This window comes from Microtus oregoni, unplaced genomic scaffold, assembly GCF_018167655.1.
Source record: "Microtus oregoni isolate MIOR12 unplaced genomic scaffold, Mior012 000035F_ref0000213, whole genome shotgun sequence".
Classification (NCBI taxonomy): Eukaryota; Metazoa; Chordata; class Mammalia; order Rodentia; family Cricetidae; genus Microtus; species Microtus oregoni.
Genome location: NW_024543094.1, coordinates 25,820,350 through 25,841,797, shown reverse-complemented (window position 1 = coordinate 25,841,797; position 21,448 = coordinate 25,820,350). Strand labels below are relative to the sequence as shown.

Sequence of the window (21,448 nt, the reverse complement as noted above, 5' to 3'; positions counted from 1 at the left end):
CGTCAAAATATTTTTCTAATAGATGATACTGTTTTTATAGACCCCCTTTTGCACATTACTATCATGCCTCACATAGCAGCTATCTGGATAGTTGTAACATTTAGAAGCATCAGCTTGCTTTTAATGTGGTTGCTTTAATCCTAACATTTTAACTTAGGAAGAATCTGTGTGGCCTGCAACTGTCTCCACAGGAAGGTTTATTCCATCCTGCAGTAGATGTCAGTGATCAATTCAGAAGCTTCTTCAGCAAGTTTCTATGACATAAAAAGCTGTACAGTGTTTCAAGTGGCTTCATTTGCTAATAAATTACATAGCAGTAGCAGCTTTCACTATATCTTGGGAATTATATATCCCCTTGGCTATCATACAGAAGCTTCATCACTGAGAGAAAATACTTTATTCTTGAGTGGTAACGATTCCAAAATTCTTAGGAATAAAAATTCATCTTAATTACTTATGTTTTTAATTTATTCAGTCATTGAATACTTATTGTGACACATCATGCCCTATGTTCCTATGCTAGGTACTGAAGATAGATTTCTTAGAACAGAGTTGCTATCTTTGTTGAAAATGTAGAGGCCACGTGGAGCAGTTTATATTAATTTGAAACAGTAATTGTAAGAAAGGGATAAACAACATGAGAACATATGGGAAGAAAGAGTACTCAATATACTTATGACTTTTTTTATGTTGGTAACATAAAATCCTGGTTCTTAACATTCTGTGTTCCTCCAATTCCATTGGCAGAGGTGCGAGTAAGTCAGTCCCGATGTTGTGAGGATGGGAGAGCTGTCCGCATTACTCACCTGTCATGTGGAGGCATGGGCATCAATCCCTGAGGCAGGTAGGAGAGCTGACCCTGAGGTCATAAGGGCAAGAGAGCTGCTCCTACCAACTACCAGGTGCAACACTTTAGAGAACAGGCCCTGCACCTTGAGAGGGCCGCACAATAGAGCCAATCTCAAGGGCAGAGGTGTGGGGGAACCAGGCCCCAAGTTGTGAGTATGGAGGCCTGTCCCCGCTACTCAACTGTCAAGGGGTGGCATGGGCTTGGGAGAGCTGTCTCTGAGATCATAAGGATGAGAGAGCTGCCCTTGTCCCACCCACCCCTCCCACTAGATGAAATACTTGGGAGTACAGGTCCTGCACCTTGAGTGGGTAGCACAATAGAGCCAACCCCATGGGTGTAGGTGTGGATGAGCCAGGCCCAGAGTTGTGAGCATGGAAGAGCTGTCTTTATTGCCCATCTATCATGTGGAGTCCTAGGTGGGGTAGAAATGCTCCACCCATACCTATCAATACCTGAGGCAGCTGAGAGCTGGCCCTGAAGTCATAAGACTGGGAGAGCTGAGATGGCCCTGTCTCTCATCAGCTGCATCACTTGGGAGAATGTCCCCTACACCATGTCTGGACAACACAGTAGAGTTGGCCCTGGAGGTGAAGATGTGAGAGATCTGACCCCGAGAACATGAAAGCAGGAGAACTGGCCCTATCCATTGCTCATAACCACAAGGGGTAAACTATGCAGGGAACACACCCTGATGGTTAGGGCAAGGAAGAGTTATTAGGGTTGTGTGTTGATCCACCCCAACATCCAACTTATCTGTGATCTGCTGCAGCATGTGAAAGGACTGATCCCGCAGACCCAAAGTTGCATGATCTCCATAACGCAGCGCAACAGCAGGATAGCCAAGAGGAATTGCAGTGAGCCCCCAATATCAATAGTGAAGCAGAAACCAGAGGCCTCAAACCAGTCCAATGACACTTTACAATGAACACTTGCAAGTAAATATATGTATTATAAAGGGTTTACTGCCTAACTCACTGTGTCACACTACAGCTTCCAAGACAAGACTGATATTTTCCTTCTCTTTTTTTCTTAAATTTTATTTTATCTTATATTTTAGGGGAGGAGGGTTGAAGGGGCAGAGGGAGGATATAAAGGAACAGGGAAATGAATGGGATAGAGGCAGATGATATAAAAGACACAAAGAATAAATAAAAAGAAGGAAGAAAAGCAAAACAAAACAAAAAACATCCTATGCTCCTGGACCATTATCTTTAACCAAATGCACAGGACTTGCATGGATCTACACCAGAAGAGGTCCTAGAGCTGAACGAAATGGATAAACACCCCCATACCTAACCCAGAAGCTATCTCTATCTCCAACTGATAACTGTTTGCAAATGAAATTTTAGGGTTTTTCTAATGGAGTTTCACTGGGGGAAATAAACTACTCTGAATGATAGGTTTCATGCTGAGCAATAAATAGCCAAGACTAGACAAACTTTTGTGTCAGAGCTCTTCTTTTTCTTTTTAAAATTCTATCACCTATCTATTTTAAAATCCAATGTATATATTACAATTCTAGAGACACACATATTATGGTTTCCAGATTTGTGTTTTAAGGTTATCCTGAGTGTGCAAACAAATAGATCTCTGTATGTATATGTTTCTTCTGCTTTTTGATCTCATTTCATTCTGTTTGTATGATTTTTAATATTTTTGTGTGTTAGCTTTGTTTTATCTTTAATATATAATACACACACATATATGTATATATATATATGATATTGTTATCCCTAAGAATACTGTTTCTTTTCTAAATAGAAAAAGAAAAAGAGTGGATCTGGATCAGAAGCAAAGTGGGAGGAATATGGAGGGTAGAGGAAGGCAAAACTGTGATTAGGATACATTACATGAGAAAGCAATTTATTTTACAAAAAGGAAAACCTTGTCATTTGAGCAAACAAATGGTACTTGATAACTTAAATTGTTCACAAAATTCTATTTTAATTGTATTCCTTCTGATATAAATTATTCTTTGCCTATACTTTTATGTCCTATTCAAAGTTTTACTTTTTAATAAGCTATCAAAGTAAATATTCATTTATTGTTTAAGACCTAGAGTCTTTTATTTGACTTTTAATGATATTTAATGATATATTATATTATTTCCCTTATTACTTTAGTGGTGGTTTGAATAAGGATGAGCTCCCATAGGCTCATATATTTGAATGCTTAGTCACCAAGAAATGCTACTATTTGAAAGGATTAGAAGGATTAGAGGCATGACCTTATTAAAGAAACTGTGTCACTGGGAGTGAGCTTTGAGGTTTCAAATGCCTTTATCAATCACATGTCTTTCTCTCTGAATACAAATCAGGATGTAACTCTCAACTACTTCTCCACCACCATGTCTTCCTTAATGCCCCCATCATAATGATAATGGACTAAGTCACTGAAACTGTAAGCAAGTCCCCAGTTAAATGCTTCATCATTTAAGAATTGCTGTGTTCATGGTGTCTCTTCTCAATAGAACACTGACTGGGGTTGTAGAAGGAGCAAAGGGCTGTGTTCCTGCCGCCCAGCTCCCAGCTGCCTGGCTAGCTTATGCCCCAAAATAACAACACACAAATTGAATTCATTTAACACTGCTTGGCCCGTTAGCCCTAGCCTCTGCTTGGATAATTCTCATATCTTGATCAACCCATTTTTAATAATCTGTGTAGCACTATGAAGTTGTGTCTTACTTGGAAAGATTCAGCATGTCTGACCTGGCAGCTGGCTCCATGACATCTGGCTCACTTGCCTTCTTCCCAGCATTCTGTTCTGTCTACTCCACCCACCTAAGGGTTGGCCTATCAAATGGGCCAAGGCAGTTTCTTTATTAACCAATGAAATCAACACAAACAAAAGACCCTTCCACATCATAGGGTAGAAGTTGGTAACAGGGAGCAGAGTATTGCTGTGATAGACCTAACTATGCTGTTTGTTGGAGAAATATGGAAGAATTTGAGATTTCTGACTAGAATAGTGGTTAGACACTTAATATGGGGCTTAATGAGACATTCTTTTAAGAGCATGGAAGACAGTACTGTGCATGATTTGTACTGTGAGGGCCATCTCAAGAGGATTCAGATGGGAAGACTACTAGAAAGTGACCTAGAGACCATCTGTTCTTATGACATCCTGGCAAAGAATGTGGTTCCTTTTTGTCCTTGTCTCAAAAAATTGTCTGAGGCTAAATTGCAAAGTTTTAGATGAATGGTATTGGCAGAGGAGATTCCAAGACAGCCTAGGACTGACTGTGTCATGTGGTTATTCACAATTATTCTTAGATTGGTTTATAAGAAAAGGAAGCAAGGAGAATGAAGAGAAATACAAAACGTACATTCTGAGGTGAAAAGGAGCACTGGGAAGTGTAATAGAGGTGTTTGTAGTGCTCAGGGAGACAAAATTTTTAAAGGAAAGCCAAAGGTTATATCCACTAAGGGACCTCCGGGCAAGATCTCACCCAGCTAAGTTTCTAACTTGTAAAAAGGAATGAAAGAAAAGCTTAGTAAGTGATGGAAATCATCAACAACAAAAAGCTAGTGCTGATGTGATTGAACAAACTGGTCAGGTTCCAGTCCCATCATGATGTGTTCAGTATATTGATGCACAAGTTGCAGAAAATATATTGTAAAAATTGAATTTCAAAAAAAGAGTATATCACTTGCCTCTACTTAAGGTTCATCAGTTTTAGACTTATACTTCTTTAGATATTTTTAATAAAAAGGATTTATTGCAAATGGTGTCAAATACAAGTTTGTTTTATGGGGACCTCTGACTATAGTCACTCATGGATTCTACTGTGCAACAGATGTAAATAAACATTTTCTGAATGAGCAAATGAGTTTGTCAACCATTGAGTGAACAGCTATCTTGTCATGCATTTACTTTGTATCACTTCTAACAGTTTAACCTGTACCAGAGCAAGGCAGCACCAAGCAAAGGTGGTGTACTTACACCCCAGATGTACTAGAAAAGCCAAAAACAATGTTGATAAGAAACTGATGTTTCTATGTACGCATACATATATACATATACATACACACACATATATAATTCAACACAAATTAGGCAATCAATACATACCATTATCAAAGTATCTGACAGTTGAATTTCTGGATACACTAGGATCAAAATTTGCCATTAAAGGTGCTATGTACTGTGTGGCTGTTAGCATTCGGTGTACAACTTCTCCAGTGTATATGAAACCTATAATGAGAAGAACAGGAAATTTTTTTAAGAAAGATTGCCAGATAAAATTATAACCAAAACAGCTATGATTCAATTGCAGTCATATTTGTAGGGACATTAAAACAGAAAAAAAATACTTAACATCTTAATGTCTGATTAACAATATGTTTTGTTCTGGATAGAGTAAAAATGCTCATATAATTTGTCAGCGTCCAGTAGAACTGCTGGTACACTTTTAAAAGTGCAGAGTGACTCTTACCTCAGAGTGAATGTTAGGCTAACGAAGTTCAACACAGTACTACAGAAAACCAAACCTTCCATTTTCATCCATCTGTATTCTTTTTTTTTCCAGAATTATTATTTTTTTAATTTTTTAATTAATAAATTTATTTATTAAAGATTTCTGTCTCTTCCCCGCCACCGCCTCCCATTTCCCTCCCCCTCCCCCAATTAAGTCCCCCCCCAGCCCAAAAAGCAATCAGGGTTCCCTGTCCTGTGGGAAGTCCAAGGAACCCCCACCTCCATCCAGGTCTAGTAAGTTGAGCATCCAAATTGCCTAGGCTCCCACAAAGCCTGTGCATGCAGTAGGATCAGAAACCCATTGCCATTGTTCTTGAGTTCTCAGTAGTCCTCATTGTCCGCTAAACTGCTAGATCTTTTAGAGGTGAGCTTCTATTCCTTACATTTATTTGAGGGTTTTGTTTTTGGGGCTGTTGGCAGTGATGCGGACCAAACCCAGGACCTCACATACGAGCTTAAGCAAACACTTTAGCACAGAGCTACATCCTCAGTCTTGAGTTTTCCTAAAATGCTATGCCTGCATAAACAACATCAACAACAAAACCCATATTCTAAATGGCAGTGAATATTTCTATCTTTTTTGTTATTTTCTTAAAACAAGTTGAAAGGGAGCTAAGTAACTCCATGATATATTGTCCAAATTTTAGTTTGCCAAAGCCTTTCTAATTCTTGATCATATCATGAAGATGCAGTCTACATATCTGCAGATAAGATGGTGAAATTTTGAGAACCTACAAGTGCCCCTTCTGTGTGAGTTCTTGACATTAACTTATCTTAGCAGGTGCTTGCTGAGAGGTATTTACTGTGGGGGCCTTGAGCTTTGAAGTAACTTTCCTTAGTTCTTGTTTTACACCCCCAAGGTGTTTACAGTTTTTTCACACTGAGATTATCCACACTGGTCTTATCTAGTTTGTGAAAGATCCATGACAAATTGCCAATCTCACACTAGTTTTCGGGCTCCTACTGACTCCACCTGAGGGAAGAGGCAGTCCAGGAAATACTTCACAATTTAAAAATTAATCTAAAAAAAATCAAGAATAAACATTAAAACAAACCTGCACACAATATTATAAAATAAAATTCAAAGCCAATGATGCAATTGGAATGTTCACATAATTATGACATCACTAGAGAACTGAAATTACAATGGATCATTTTTTTTACAAGATTAAAGATGGAAGATTCTTTGAAAAAAAACTGTAATATATAAATAAGCCTCAAGTATCAAATATTTTACCTCAATTATGATCCGAATAAAGATTTCTTTAGGATATTGTAGATTAAATGGTTTCAAATTGTAAATTGTGATTTCTATGTAAGTCATGTCTAAATTAAATTAAATCTGTAGTTATTAGTCTATTCAGTAAGATTTTACTGTTAAAATGATAAACGATTGCTTTTTATTAGAAGAAAGTGTACTGATAGGATCTTTTCTTTTTATCATATTTCTCTCTAGATTTCTACCATTCCCTCAGATGCACTTACTCATAATTATAAACACAAAGAGCAGCCACTTTTCAGACCTTGTAATTAATTTTTTCTTGCTCTCATCATGATTCATTTATAATTTGATCTTTAGAATAGACACAAAGGGGTCTACAGATGAGACCTTGAAAGCAAATGTTTTAATTAGACCATGAAGGAGTCCTTTCAGAAAGCATGATTCCTAGGTGTTTGCTTCCTGACTCCATATTCTCTGTGTGGGGATGAATGAAATCGCTTAACTGAGAGAAAGGCAAAGGGAGAGGATCCTAGATCACTATGGAAGCCATTTTCCATTTGCACTCTGTGCCAGAGCAGAAGCAATTCCTAGACACACGGTTAGAGATCAATGACACTCATGATTTCAGATACTTCAAACACTTTTACATCACTGTTGTTTTGACTGACAGGTAGCATCAGTATTACCAACAGGTAGCATTGGTATGAAGTGCACAGTAATATTTTAATTCATGCATGAATTTATAGTAATCTATGAAAAGGTACAGCGTTATTCATTACCTTCAACTTTTGCTTTTTGTTTGTAGTACACTGACTACTCTTCTTACTATTTATGTACCTCATTATTGTTCGCGACCACTCTGCTGGTGCAGGCCTGGAGGGTTTGTTTCTATATAACTGTGACATTGAATGAGCCCTCCTCTCTTTACTCTCTCCATAGCCGTCTCTAGTAACTGCTGTTGGGCTCTCATCATCTTCCAGATCAACCCTTTTAGTCTCTACATATGTAACTATTTTTATTCATATTTGAAACAGGGACAATGTAAGCACATGTCCCTACATATTTCCACAGAAATTTGGCAAGAACTTATTTTCTTTTTATAGCTATAGTTTCTCTGGTCAATATTTTTCCCAGACTTTACAAGTTCACATATTTTAAGGAAGTTTCAAATAATTCCCAAAGAATGAAGTAAACACTCAAAAGAATTTGTTTACTGTAAGAAGCAGAGTTGCAATTTCCTCTTCTACAATTATTGCAACATTGAAACAAATCAGAAGGGCAGGCAAGATGACTCAGTGAGAAAAGGTGTTTATTCTCAAGACTAAGGGCCTGAATTCTATCACTTGGAACCAAAGGCATAAAGAAAAAACGACTCCAGACAGTTGGCATTTGTCCCCTACCAATGACATGACATGTACACACACTTGCACAGAGGCACAACCATGTACACACAAATAAATGAGTAAATAAATCTATTAATTAAATAACAGTTGTGAAGTTAATAATAATTTCAGTTTTGGGTGGCACTTGGCTGTTGCTCCCCCAATGAATGCTCACTACTACAATCACCATTAAGATCAGCTCTGCAGCAGAAGGGAGGGAAGGCAATACTCTGGCAGACTTTGCTTCCTGATCCAGGAAATACTTTTGAACTTTTCTTTTTTTTTATTTTATCTTTTTTCTTTTTTTTTATTGAGAAAAGGAAAAAAAAAAAACAAGTTTCTGCCTCCTCCCAGCCTCCCATTTCCCTCCCCCTCCTCCCACCCTTCTCCCCCTCCTCCCACCCTTCTCCCCCTCCTCCCACCCTTCTCCCCCTCCTCCCACCCTTCTCCACCTCCTCCCACCCTTCTCCCCCTCCTCCCACCCTTCTCCCCCTCCCCCTACTCTTCTCCACCTCCCTCTCCAGTCCAAAGAGCAGTCAGGGTTCCCTGCCCTGTGGTAAGTCCTAGGTCCTCCCCTCTCCGTCCATATCTAGGAAGGTGAACATCCAAACTGGCTAGGGTCCCACAAAGCCAGCACATTAAGTAGGATCAAAACCCCGTGCCATTGTCCTTGGCTTCTCATCAGCCCTCATTGTTCGCCATGTTCAGAGAGTCCGGTTTTATCCCATGCTTTTTCAGTCACAGTCCAGCTGGCCTTGGTGAGCTCCCAATAGATCAGCTCCACAAACCCAAAAAGATGAACATGGGATGTACTCACTCATAATTGGTTTCTAGCCATAAATAAGGGTCACGGAGTCTACAATTGGTGAACCTAAAGAAGCTAAGTAAGAAGGGGAACCCAAGGAAAAACATAGTTATCCTCTTGGCTATGGGAAGTAGACAAAATTGCCAGGGAGAAAATTGGGATCTTGAGGGTGGGGTGGGATGGGGGTAAGGGGATATGGGGAGAGAAAAGGGAGAAGGGGAGGATTGGGGGAACTTGGGGAAAAAGGATGATTGGGATAAAGGAAGTTTGGATAGGGGAGCACGGAAGCACAATTCTTAGTTAAGGGAGCCACCTTAGGGTTGGCAAGAGACTTGAACCTAGAGTGGCTCCCAGGAGCCCAAGGCGATGTCCCCAGTTAGTTCCTTGGGCAGCTGAGGATAGGGAACCTGAAATGATTCTATCCTATAGCAATACTGACGAATATCTTGCATATCACCATAGAACCTTCATCTGGTGATGGATGGAGATAGAGACAGAGACCCATACTGGAGCACTGGACTGAGCTCCCAAGGTCCCAATGAGGAGCAGAAGGAGGGAGAACATGAGCAAAGAAGTCGGGACCACAAGGGGTGCACCCACCCACTGAGACAGTGGAGCTGAACTTTTCTTGACTATACTAGAAACTCATTTCTGTTAGTAATTCAAGTTGTTTTAAATGATCAAAATGCTCGTTTTCAGCAAAAGTATCTACTACTTAGTTCCTTAGCTTATAGATTTTAAAAGTAATATTTCAGCTGTGCTATAAAACATAAACTTCCCGAATGCAAGGTACAGCAACTCGGTGCTGGTCAGGGACTCACTATGTGAGCTAACACAGCTAGTCTTTTGCAAATACTTGTAGTTATGTAGACCACAGTTTTAGAACATTGCCTCACTAAGTTGATGCCAAAGAAACCAAATACAACCATATTGTTAATTTTACACATTTTATACTTTTCTTTTTCTTGAGACGAGGTTTCTTTATAACTTTGGGGTCTTCCTGAAACTTACTCTGTAGAACAAAGTGGTCTCAAACTCACAGAGCTCCGCCTGTCTCTGCCTCCCAAGTGCTGCGATTAAAGGATTTGTTTTCTTTAAAATCTTTGGTTCAATTTGGGAAGCTTGTATTATATTAGTTTATCTATTATAAGATTTGAGCATAAATAGCAATCAATTATGTGCTTGGAAGATTTATATAAGAATTACTATCCAAGTGACTTAGGACTCAGAACAATACCTTCATTAAAAGAAACAAATAAGACACATAAGAGAAGCAAACATGGTTTTCTCTTTGAATTGCAAAGAAGAGCTACTGCATTGTCCTTTCCTTTGGCCTTAACCGCTACTATGCCAAGTTTTCAGCTTGAATCATGCTCTCCTCCTGCACATGTTACACTAGAGGCACAGGCTTCTAGCTGTGTGAATGATCTGATTTCATATATGAAAACATCATCAACTGATTAGGTAAATCATATCAGTCACATTGGGTCTTTTATGAACAAATACTATTCAATTATTATGTATTTTTTAACTTTTAAAAAACATGTGTTGCCCGCACTGTGTCTATGCACCATTTGTATGTAGTACCTAGGAAGGCCAGAAGAGGGTGTCAGATCTACTGGCACTAAGGTTACAAGAGATTGTAAGCCTACATGTGGGTGCTCAGAATTGAACTTGGATCCTCTGGAAGATCAACCAGCCAGTGCTCTAAATTACTGGGTAATAACTTTATTCCCTTATTTTTATATTTACTAACAACATTTATAAAATGTATCATAACCATACTTATTAACCGTAATTACATTACACAAATCAATCAATCAATATCTACACAGGTTATTGATAATTACACTATGTTAAGTATTCACTTTATCTCTGCAGTACCTAGGGAGGGAATGGTGAGGATATTATTTTCATTTATTAAATTCAATACTTAATAAAGCAAGGTTGTTTACTCACACCCTCATGATCATTACAAGTCTTATGATTCCAAATTCCATGGGCTCTAGGACTGCTTAGAAATGTAATGTAAATCTAGCCTTACATCATGTCCTGAAGAGGTCAGGGAGTTAAATGGAATTCATATTTACTTCCTTTGAGGTCATTTTAAAGACACTACTCTGCAGGAATAGTGACAGTTCTCACAGGCAAGTTCAAAATGCCACTAAATGGGAGTTGGCAGACTACATACTCAGTGCCTTCAGTGGATTTTATGCCAAAAAGCGGTTAGAGGAGGAAAAACCTGTGAAGTCAGCATCTGCAGCTTACAGCACAAGTGGAGCCACCTCAGCCTCCCCTGTTTTAATTCAGCTCCAGATCTTCTGTGTTTTAATTGGATAGTTTCTCAAACAAGTGTGATTCTTTTATAGCACTTCATCAAATAAGACTTAATTTGGTGATAGGAGGCATTGCACTCAATTACAGAATCTGTTTCATGGCAAACTCAAACTATTGCTTTGTGGTGTGACTAAATGATTTACCTCCCCACCTTCCCATGCTTTGGTTTTTTTTTTTTTTTGATATCTGTTAAATGGGAGAGGGCTGGTGTCAGGTTACAGGAAATGTGCTGAACATGACTGCTGCATGCCAATAATCAAAGCCAGCATGCAGTTCAGTGACAAAGAATCAACCAAGGGGGGCAAGGCTTGGATCAATTGCCTGCAAAACAGGTATGAAAAACAGTTCCCTCCAATACACAGAAACACACATAGACAGACAGACACAGAATCAAAGAGACACACACGGGGAGTAGGGAGAAAGGGCGGGAGAGGAGGGAGAGAAGGAGAGAGAGACAGAAACAGAGGGAAGCAGACAGACAGACAGACACAAAGACACAGAGGCATATAGCATGAGGGGCTATGAGGAAAGGGAAAGGGAAAAGCAGTGCTGTGCTGAATGCCAAGCAATTACTTAAAATTTTTTCTAATATGTTTAAGTTTGTTGTAAAGTTATATTGAGATGTTTATGTGAACTTATCATTGTGACTCAGGACTAAATATACAACACATGTTTACAGGTATTAATTCTTTTTGAGATAAGGTGAAACACTGAATTTAACCACAGGGCAAGAGAAAATAAAGTTTAAAGTTCATAGTTCATGCACTCTTTCCTTCCATTCTGATGGAATGAGTTCCTTCTAAAAATCAATCTCCCATTGGGCAGCAAATGGTGTTGTCTTTAACTGGAAGTGTAGTAGTGATAAAGGAGGCATGAGGGAACTATTACCAATGAAACGTTCTATAAGCCTTTGATGTGCAAAGGCTACATACAAACTGAGAGTTTATCATCTCTCAGTTATTCTCTTTGACCCCTTAGGCAAGATTGGAGCCAACCCATGTGCCTTTAAGGCATCAAAAATTTGTAGTTCAACACTGCCTTTAGAGTTCAAAAGACAATGGCATAATATAGGTGTCTCTGTCATCTTGAGGCCTATACATCTGTGATCTCTACTGGTTAATCAAAGAGATCTGAAATTTATGGATAAGAATTAGGACAATGAATTTCTCGTTCAGATTTCTCACTAACTGTTCTGGTCACGAGAACCGAAGATGGCTACGTAGGTGTTTGCATTTGTTTAGACAGTCAGGCACTGCTCATGGTGGACAAGCTGTTGGAAATAAAGCAATAAAGACTGAGCAAACTGTACCTACGGTTTTCCTGCTTCATTCTATAACTCAATAGATTTCCAAATGACATAAACTATTCCTTTTCAGACAAATGCTTGTTTGTACTCACGCAGCCCTCCCATAGAGCCACGTATTGCAGTGATTGCTAAGTTGTAACTAAAAAGCTGTGATTAACTATCTGGAAATGTGACTGTCTGCTAAGGACAACTGTACACGAAGTGTTTCAGGTAACAAGCCTCCAGCCAGCAGACATTGGTGCATGAGAAGAACATAGATTTTTACATGCCACCTAGACAGTTATAAACATATTCTGAAATTCAGATGGGATTACTAACCACAGGATTCTCAGAAGGAACCTACAATAATGTCAGTCATTAAGCATTTTCCCTTTATAGTTCCTATCAGTTTTCAAGTTAAGGCATAATAATAATATATTATTAATTAAAATATATCCCTGCACTTCTTCCCAGCAACCTATAATATTGTCAGTCACCAAATATTTCACTTTAAATTTCCAATAGCTGTCAAAGCAAAATATATCAAATACATATCATAAATTTAAAACGTGTATCTTTTAAAACTCATAGAGTCCTTCACTGGATTGAGTTAAGACATCTTTGGATATTATAAAGTGCTAAATATTCATTTTTTTGGTGGGAGAGAGACATGACTGACAACTTAGTTGTGTATCCTTAACTATATTTATGAAATTGCTATCATCAGGATTATGCTGAAAATATAAAGCAGATCATCCTCACGTCAGAAGGATGATCTGGAGATGAAGTAAATAGAGGAAGGGATGAAGACAGACAAAAACACAATACCTTTATTCGTTTTTATTCTGGATTAATAAAAAAAAATGGTGACTTCAGTTTTCCTTTTTGTATCTTGTTTCCCAAATAAATATATGTACTTTGCTTAAAGTTAACGCATGCTAACTTCTCACAGTAACTATCAACAGCTTGCTCTCTCCCACCTTCTAGAATATGTCTGGATATCGCCGACTTTACCAGATGTCTTCACTCGGCCAGCACACTGTGAATGAAGTGCCCCAAACCAGTGCAGTATACAAAGCACACGCTCTTGATAAAGGCAATGAACTTCTTTTGGTTGTAGTTCTAGTTATTTTTTAAACTTTTCTTTAAAAATCAAACTTGTCTATTTTCTTCATGTATGCAGGAAATAACATAAAAGCCAAAAGCATTAGTCCCATAATAGGAAGATGATGGCAGCAAAAGCAAAGTAGGAGCTTCTGGTGCTCAACCATTCCCACAAATGTGAGGAACCGGATATGGCAGGGAAAAGTCTTCCTAAGAGCAATCAAATCCAGGAGAGAAATTACAGTCCATGAGCAAAATGCAGGAGAAAAAGAATAAATAAGCAAGCAAAAATGGGAAAACAACAGGAAGGAAAGAATCATACTATTCGGCCTTTCCTTCCGCATACAACCCTGAATGGAGAGATGGACCCTATATGCTTGGGAATGAGAGGAAAGTGAGCACTGTTCTTGGACAGAGACCCAACCATAAGGCTCAGCTTATAACGAGCACTCAACCTAGAAAGGGTCACAGAGAGCAGAATCAAACCGTGATAGTCATTCAGCTTTGATACAGACCCTACTATTAGTCTTACCCTGTGAATCACCATCAAGGCTGGTCCTGCCAAACCAGATTCTAGGCTGAGTCCTAAGCGGCAGACTCCAATCTAACCCATGTAGTTCCAAGGACTCTTGCCCCAGCACCAGTTTAGCTGCTATGGTCTCAGGTTCTAGGATGCTTTTCCCCATGCAAGCATGCTTTAGATCAACTCCAATGAAACTAGTACCCAGTTTTCACTTAGTGAACATTAGAACCAGGCCAAACTGACAAACTCCAGATTATATGGACTCATATAATGAAATTCCAGGCCTGTGATAATGGAGCCCAGTACAATGTGCCCATACTGAGCAGGCTTTAGTACTCTGCCCAAGATCTCAAGTACCAGGACAGACCATGTATCCAGAATTTGTGGTTTTGCTGAACTAAGAACATTCCAATTTTTTTTTTTAATTCTGCCAACACTGAAAAAAATTACACAAGCCTTCAAGTGCACTGACAATAAAAAAGGCAACGAAGATATATATATATATATATATATATATATATATATATATATATATATATAAAAAAGCAAGTAAGGGTGACAATGACAGAGTAACCATACAAATACCCAGAGTAGATCCAGAAAAGCTAGAGATGAACAAAATGTCTGACAAGCACATAAAAGCAATCATCTTAACACAGATACAACAGAACAGGCACATGGCTCACTTAGACCAGAAAAAAAATTCCCGGATAAAATGGTCTTTCATACAGAGATAAAATACATTTAAGTAGCCAAACAGAAATTCTATAATTAAAGCTCTCCAGTGCTCTAAACAGAAAATTCCACTGTAAGTTTCAAGAGCAGACTCAATCAATGTGTTAGAGTCAGCAACTTTGAGATACAGGTCATTTAAATTCAACATCAGGAAATAAAAAGAAAAGAATGAAGGAAAGAAAAGCTAAGGGTTGGTAGGGGTCATCAAGTAAATGAATACTCGCATACAGGAGTCTGAAAGCAGCAGGGAAGGGAGGAAATGAAAAGCCGATAAAGGATAGCAAAAGTAAATAATAAATAAATAAAAAGTTACCCAAATTTGAAGAGTGAACATTGATACTCAAAAATCCTAAAGTAATGTCAAATATGTTGAACATAAGGAAACCATCACTAAGATGCATGAAAAGATTCTCAAAGTGCAAAGGCAAAGAGTTGAAAGCAGTGAGAGAAAAAGCTGGCAGAAAGACACGTTTATCCAAGACACTATACTTGGGAAATGATCTTCAGAGAAGAATTGGATGTGAATTCTCCAGAGAAACTACAGCTAGGAAATCTATTCCCTTTATAATGACTTTATAAGAAAAAGGGAATTCTTAGAGCTGGTGGAGTGCTGATACGAACAGGCATGAAAGGAGAAAATGCCAGTGTAATCAAACTCACACAACCTCAGGAATGTTGGTGCACTGATGACTTCTAACCTAGAATAGTGTGTGTGTGTGTGTGTGTGTGTGTGTGTGTGTGAGAGAGAGAGAGAGAGAGAGAGAGAGAGAAGCAGAGACAGAGAGAGACAGAGAGAAAGACAGAAGGACTAGGAGGGAGGAAAGGGAAGGGTTAACTGATGTAATTATATGTTAACTTCAATAAAGTAAAAATTAAAAGTATTAAAAATAAATACAACTAGAATAATTAAATAATTTTTCAGTGATAGACAATTTCAGAAGATGAAAACCCCGACGTCGATCATGTGATTTGGAGCACGGGAAGTGCAAGTGCACAGTCTCTGTTTGCAACTGGATTTATCAGCTCAAAATAGACTGTGGTGACTTCAAGATGTTTGACAAGCCTCTTGCTGACCATAAATCTATAGTAAATATACAAGTGATAAGCAAAAAATGAGCAAGGCACCCCTACAAAAATCCCACATTGTACAGAAGAAAGAGTAAAGAAGGAAGGATGCTGTGCCTGAAGAGCAGTTAGTAAATACGGAGGAAATGGCTAGTACTGGTAATCACTTTAAAGGTGGAGATCAATCTTCATTCGGAGGAATATATAGCAGTTGAATGACTAAAAAGTCCAAATTCACCTTCATGCTGCCTACAAAAGATCCAGATTACTTTAGGGTCAAACCAACACTAATAATTAAAGTCTGGGAACAGATACCCCACATCAATGGCAACCAAAGATGAGAGAGAAAAATAATGGACTAAGGAAAGTAAGTATATAATAACAAGGGGTCAGCTAATCAGAAAGCCACAATAAAGTCCCTTGACACTGGGCACATAAACTTGTGAAGTATTAAGTCATTGTGAAACACAGCATGGATGTTCCCCTAAAAATAAGACCGTAATGGAATCCAGAAAACTGCATTGGAATATCTGTCCAAAGGAATTGAATTCAAGATGCTGAAGGGATCACTACTGTATTCTCTGTAGTTTTATACACAGTAGCAAATATGGGAATAATAAAATATCCACAAGTATATAGAAAACATGATTTGTATAAATACTGGAAAACCAGTCAGTCTTAAAAAAGCAATTCTGTCATCATTTGTGACAACAGAGATGAAACTGGAAGAAATTATGCTAAGTAAAATTTGTCAGGCTAAGAAAAACAATGAGAAATGCTGAAAGATCTCATTCATATGTGAATTTTTTAAATGTCAAACTCTTATATGAAAAGTGGAATGGTGATTGCCAGGAGTTGGAGAAGGAAGGATGGAGAAGATGTTGATCAAACTGTGTAGTTGTGATTTTGCAAGGCGAATGGATGCTAGAGATTGAACGTACAGAGCAAAGGACATTCACTAATTATGCTTCATTTGACACTTGAAAACTAAGGGAGTAGTTTTAAATATCCCAAACCAAAAAGAAAAATATGGAAACTATGTGAAGTAATACATATATATCTACTAGGTCAATAATAACAATCAGTTCTTAAAGCACTATATTGTATATATGAGACATGCCTAGATTATTTGTTAAATAAATGATAGTAAATATGGAGAAAATGTATCACTCATAGAAAAAAGCAAGCCTCATTCAGTCCTACATGAAAGACAAAGAAATAGGTTTCTCTTAGGCATTCACATACCCCAACACAGACTACACACCTGTGTTATCATACGCTAGACTCCTATAGTTGTAGCTGAATTCCACGTGGGATTTCACCTTCAGTACCTGATGTCTGCTTAGTTTTCTCCTGTCCACTATCCACGTTTGCAAAGCCCCTACCATGAATCCACTGCCACTGACTCTGATTTGACTTGAAAAGCTTTTGCTAGCCATACTTCAAAGATTCCTGTTTTGTGAGCGTAGTCTCCAGAGAGATTTTGTTCATGTTGCCTGGGACCTGCAATTGGATGGGACAGCCTTGAGTTATCAGCTATGCTTGCATGTATGGTCTGTCCTGCTCTTGAGAGGGAAATCTACATGTTCATCTTTAGTTCTTTCCAGCAGCCACGAAAGGTGAACTATTTCTTCCTTTTTATTTTCATTAAGGGCAAGTAAGTGAAGCTTACTGAACTTAAGCAACAGCTATTGGTAGGCAGAAGGGAACTCAAACAATTGGTTGCTTTCTTTCTCTTTTTAAGTCTTCTATCTTATAAAATCTATACCCAGAAATAGCATTTAAATAGAATACTCAGAATAATTGATTTTTCTTGGTACATCAGTAAACATTGGTGCATGTGTTTACTGAATATGATTTGGACTTCATGTTTAAATCAGGTAATTAAAAAGAAAATGCATTACATATCAGAAGAATTAGTTATCTCTTTAGATTCTTCCTGGCTCTCACAAAAAATTGTTGTATGTAATGTATGCTGAGAGTGGGAGAAAAGGTCTTCCCCAAGGAAAAGCACAACAATTAGCTAGCTGATATCAAGTGGTGAACTCTAAAAACATGCATGCAAGTAACAATATATAGGCTGAGCAGGATGTGTGTATGCAATCAGGAATAATATATACATGAATGTAACAACAAGTAGTGAAAAAGAGACCATGAATTTTAGTGGGATAAAGGAAAAGTATATGGGGAGGTTTCAAGGGAGGAAAGAAAAGGAGAAAGGGAAATAACTTCAAAAAAGTTAAAAAATATGACTGTAGTTCCCCAACTTTATTCTTCATTGAAATTTTTGTATTCCTTTATTATTTAGCTATTACGTGGAGAAGTTGCTGTCTCATCCATTAATATTATCTGAATCCATTCAAGTCAGATCAGTTGTAACCTGTCTAAACAGAGATGACCTACTCTTTTCATTGTCCTTCTCGGGGTAAGAAGACCAGAGATCCAGACAAGATGGGCTATTAAAAGAAGGCATGCTATGCTATCTTCAGCAGTCATCTGCATTGTACAATTAGCTCTAAATCAAACATGAGATCCTTACCTTTTCTCCAAAGTATCTGAAGCATCCTAAGTATTTCTTCAGATGCTGTCAGTTTCTATCACAATTACAGTTTCAATTCTTCCATATAATCTATTGAACATATATTTGTGCATGTATATGTATGTTGATACTTAAACATATATGATATCTGGGAAATAGGAAAGTTTCAGTGTATATATAATGAGTATATGCTATATATACAGGTAAAATATCTGATGAATATATACATAAATATGTGCATATTAAATAAATTTTCTTTCCATGAGGAGGCAATATATAGTTACAAAGCAAATATTTGAATTGCAATTTTTCTATAAAATTAGAATGAAATTAGGCCCTTTTAACCAACATTGTTGTTTGCAATAATCAGTATAAAAAGCCGGTAATTCAAATTCAGCTATAATTTCACCATTGAACACAGTTTGAACATCTGCACCTTTCTCTGACTTCCTTTCAAAAGCACAGCTCCAGAGAGGAGCTATCTGTAGCCCCATTGATTCCTCTTCATGTTTCCCTGATCTTTACCATCTTAAGGTCAATCCCAAACTTGTGTGATATTTGTAATCACACGAGCCACGTGCCCTTTACAATCTCAAAGTTATGACCCTGTCTACATTTCCTCAGATATCTTAATTGTCTGGTTCTAAGAGGTAATGGCATAAGATCCTTGTATTTTGTCCTTTATCCAAGACTACAAACATGCTGGCATTATCTTCAGATTTCTATCACTTGTACATCACCAGGCAGTTGTCATTGTGTAGCTAGGACCAGGCCCAAAGAATTACTTTCAGTCTTTCCTAACATCTTTCATTTATTCTATAGAGAGAGTTATCAAAAGCTTAAATCAAGACTTCTACAATATTCTTTAAGTTTTCTACTGGAAGGCAGGGTTACCACTCTGTTAACACCACTGCATCACTGCTTGGGATGTAGGAAATATAGTCAAGGGGCTTGGATTGGCAGAGCGTTTGGGGAACTACTGGGATTCAGTTATAAGAATCAACTAATACATTTTCATATTCAGGCACAATAAATACCTGTTCTTTCTAAATACTCATCACAATAGTTCTTAAATGTTGAGAGACTTCATACTGTTTCATAGTGCTTCCAATGTCCATACCAACCTCCTATTCTTTTTAAAGCAAGCCTTCTTTCTGATCTCCTTCCCTTCCAGCTAGCACAAGTATGTTCTCTACATTAACTACTGGGCTGTTACTCTGTTTCCAAACACACTTTGGGTTAGTTCTGCCCTCAGTCTTCTAGTTTTCTCTTAAGTAATTTTGCTATAGATACTTACTCATAAATAACCCACCCCCTGGATATCTATTTATTTTCAGGTAGTCCTTAATGGGCTAGGGATTTCTATCTGGAATGTTTACATAGGGCAGGACTTGTTGTTATAGAAAAAAAGTAGATTCAAATTCTGGCCTGCTATTAAATAATTGCATGGCCATGTTTATATTATTTAATTGCTCTGATATTTGTTTTGACAAGTTTTTAATTGGAAACAGTAATAGTTGTTTAATATAATTGTTTAAAAATTATCTGATACAGCCCTGCTGTGGTGGCTTTAATCCAATCCTAGCACTCGGGAGGGAGAGGCAGACAGATCTCTGGGAGTTCGAGGCTAGCCCGTTTTTCAAGAGCTAGTTCCAGGACATCTAGAACTGTTATAAAAAGAAACCCTATCTCAAAAAACAAAAACAAATTAAAAAAGAATTATTTTATATTGATTAAGAAATCTAACAAAACTCCATTTCTGCAATAGGCTAGTTTTCTCACCAAACACAGTTCCTTTTCCCCTCCTGCTTTCTCCTTATTTTATAAATATTTTCTTAAGTTTCTCAGCATCTTAGGTATGAGCTGACCATGATCCAGTTTCTCTAAGAGTTTCCCATGGCTGGAATTGGATTAAGAAAATGCTACATTGTGGATGTATCAAACTAAGCCAAACACAGATCCTATCTATAGTTTGGGGATATCTTATTGTTGGTTCTGTTAAGTGGGTCACATTTATAATTAGGTCTGGTCCTTGAAATGATAACAGGAACTTGAGACTGATTTTTTTATATTTAATATTCACAACAGTTTGCCTACATGCCTAATGCATTCTATCTGCACGCTTGGTATTAGCAACGGGCAGAAGAGAGCAATAGCTCCCCTGGAGCTGGAGGAACAGATGGTAATGAGCCACTTTATACATGGGTGCTGAGAACTCAGCCTAGGTCATCTGCAAAAGTAGCACATGTTCTAAATATTGAGCTATCTTGGCAGCCCTTGAAAAATGATTAAAAAATTATGATAATATGAAGTAACAGGAATAGGATGGTGGGTGTATTGATTACTGTAACAAAATAGAGAAGTAATTCAACATTATAGGGTGAGATTGTACAAGTGCCTGCCCAGAGACCAGCCTCTAGGGCTTACACTTTAGAAGGTCTTTTACATGAACAGAAGGGCACATGTTAAAAATTATGGATATCACTGTTTTCAATAGCAAAATCAAAACCAGAGAGAACATGAGTATCATCAAGTCTAATAGATGAATGAGAACCTTACATCCATCTAATGGAGCATCATAAGACAGTAAAATTGGATAAAGCATGGCTATCTAGCAGACAGAGACATATGAATCAATCAAAATGAGCAAAATTGAACCTTTCTAAAGAATGATTATTGAACAAGTTAATTATTTTAAAGTCTTGGCTAATCCTGCTTAGAGATGTGAACATGTGGTATAAAATTGTAAAGACAGAAAAGAAAACATTTAATTGTTGTCAATTTAATATTTATAAAGTTATATTCTCTGTTTGAACAACAATATAATCAGTCCCCAAAAATTCATTCAGTTCTCTAAAGTGACTTTTAAAAATTTTAATTGTTTTGCTATTAATTTTTAGATCTTGTTTATTATGTTTTTCAAAAAAAATAATAAACCTAGATATACTTCCTTTATCACATATGTTTTGTGGCCTCATAGAAGGTCCCTGGACTCTGAAGGTACACTAACATTTCCTCTATTCTGATCTGACATTACTCTCAATTGTCTTCTTAAAATTCTGTAAATTTCTTGATCACATTTATATTTTTCTTCCATCTAACATATGTTTGTAAATTGCAATATA

The 21,448-nt window shown here is 37.6% G+C and overlaps 1 protein-coding gene across 1 annotated transcript in view; it reads right to left on the bottom strand.

Moving 5' to 3' along the window:
* Nucleotides 1-21,448, bottom strand: part of Plxdc2 (plexin domain containing 2) — a 398,667-nt gene that overhangs the window by 127,897 nt on the left and 249,322 nt on the right. The window contains exon 5 of the mRNA XM_041630585.1: nucleotides 4,922-5,044. Coding sequence (XP_041486519.1) covers nucleotides 4,922-5,044 — 123 coding nt within the window. The remainder of the gene's footprint in view (nucleotides 1-4,921; nucleotides 5,045-21,448) is intronic.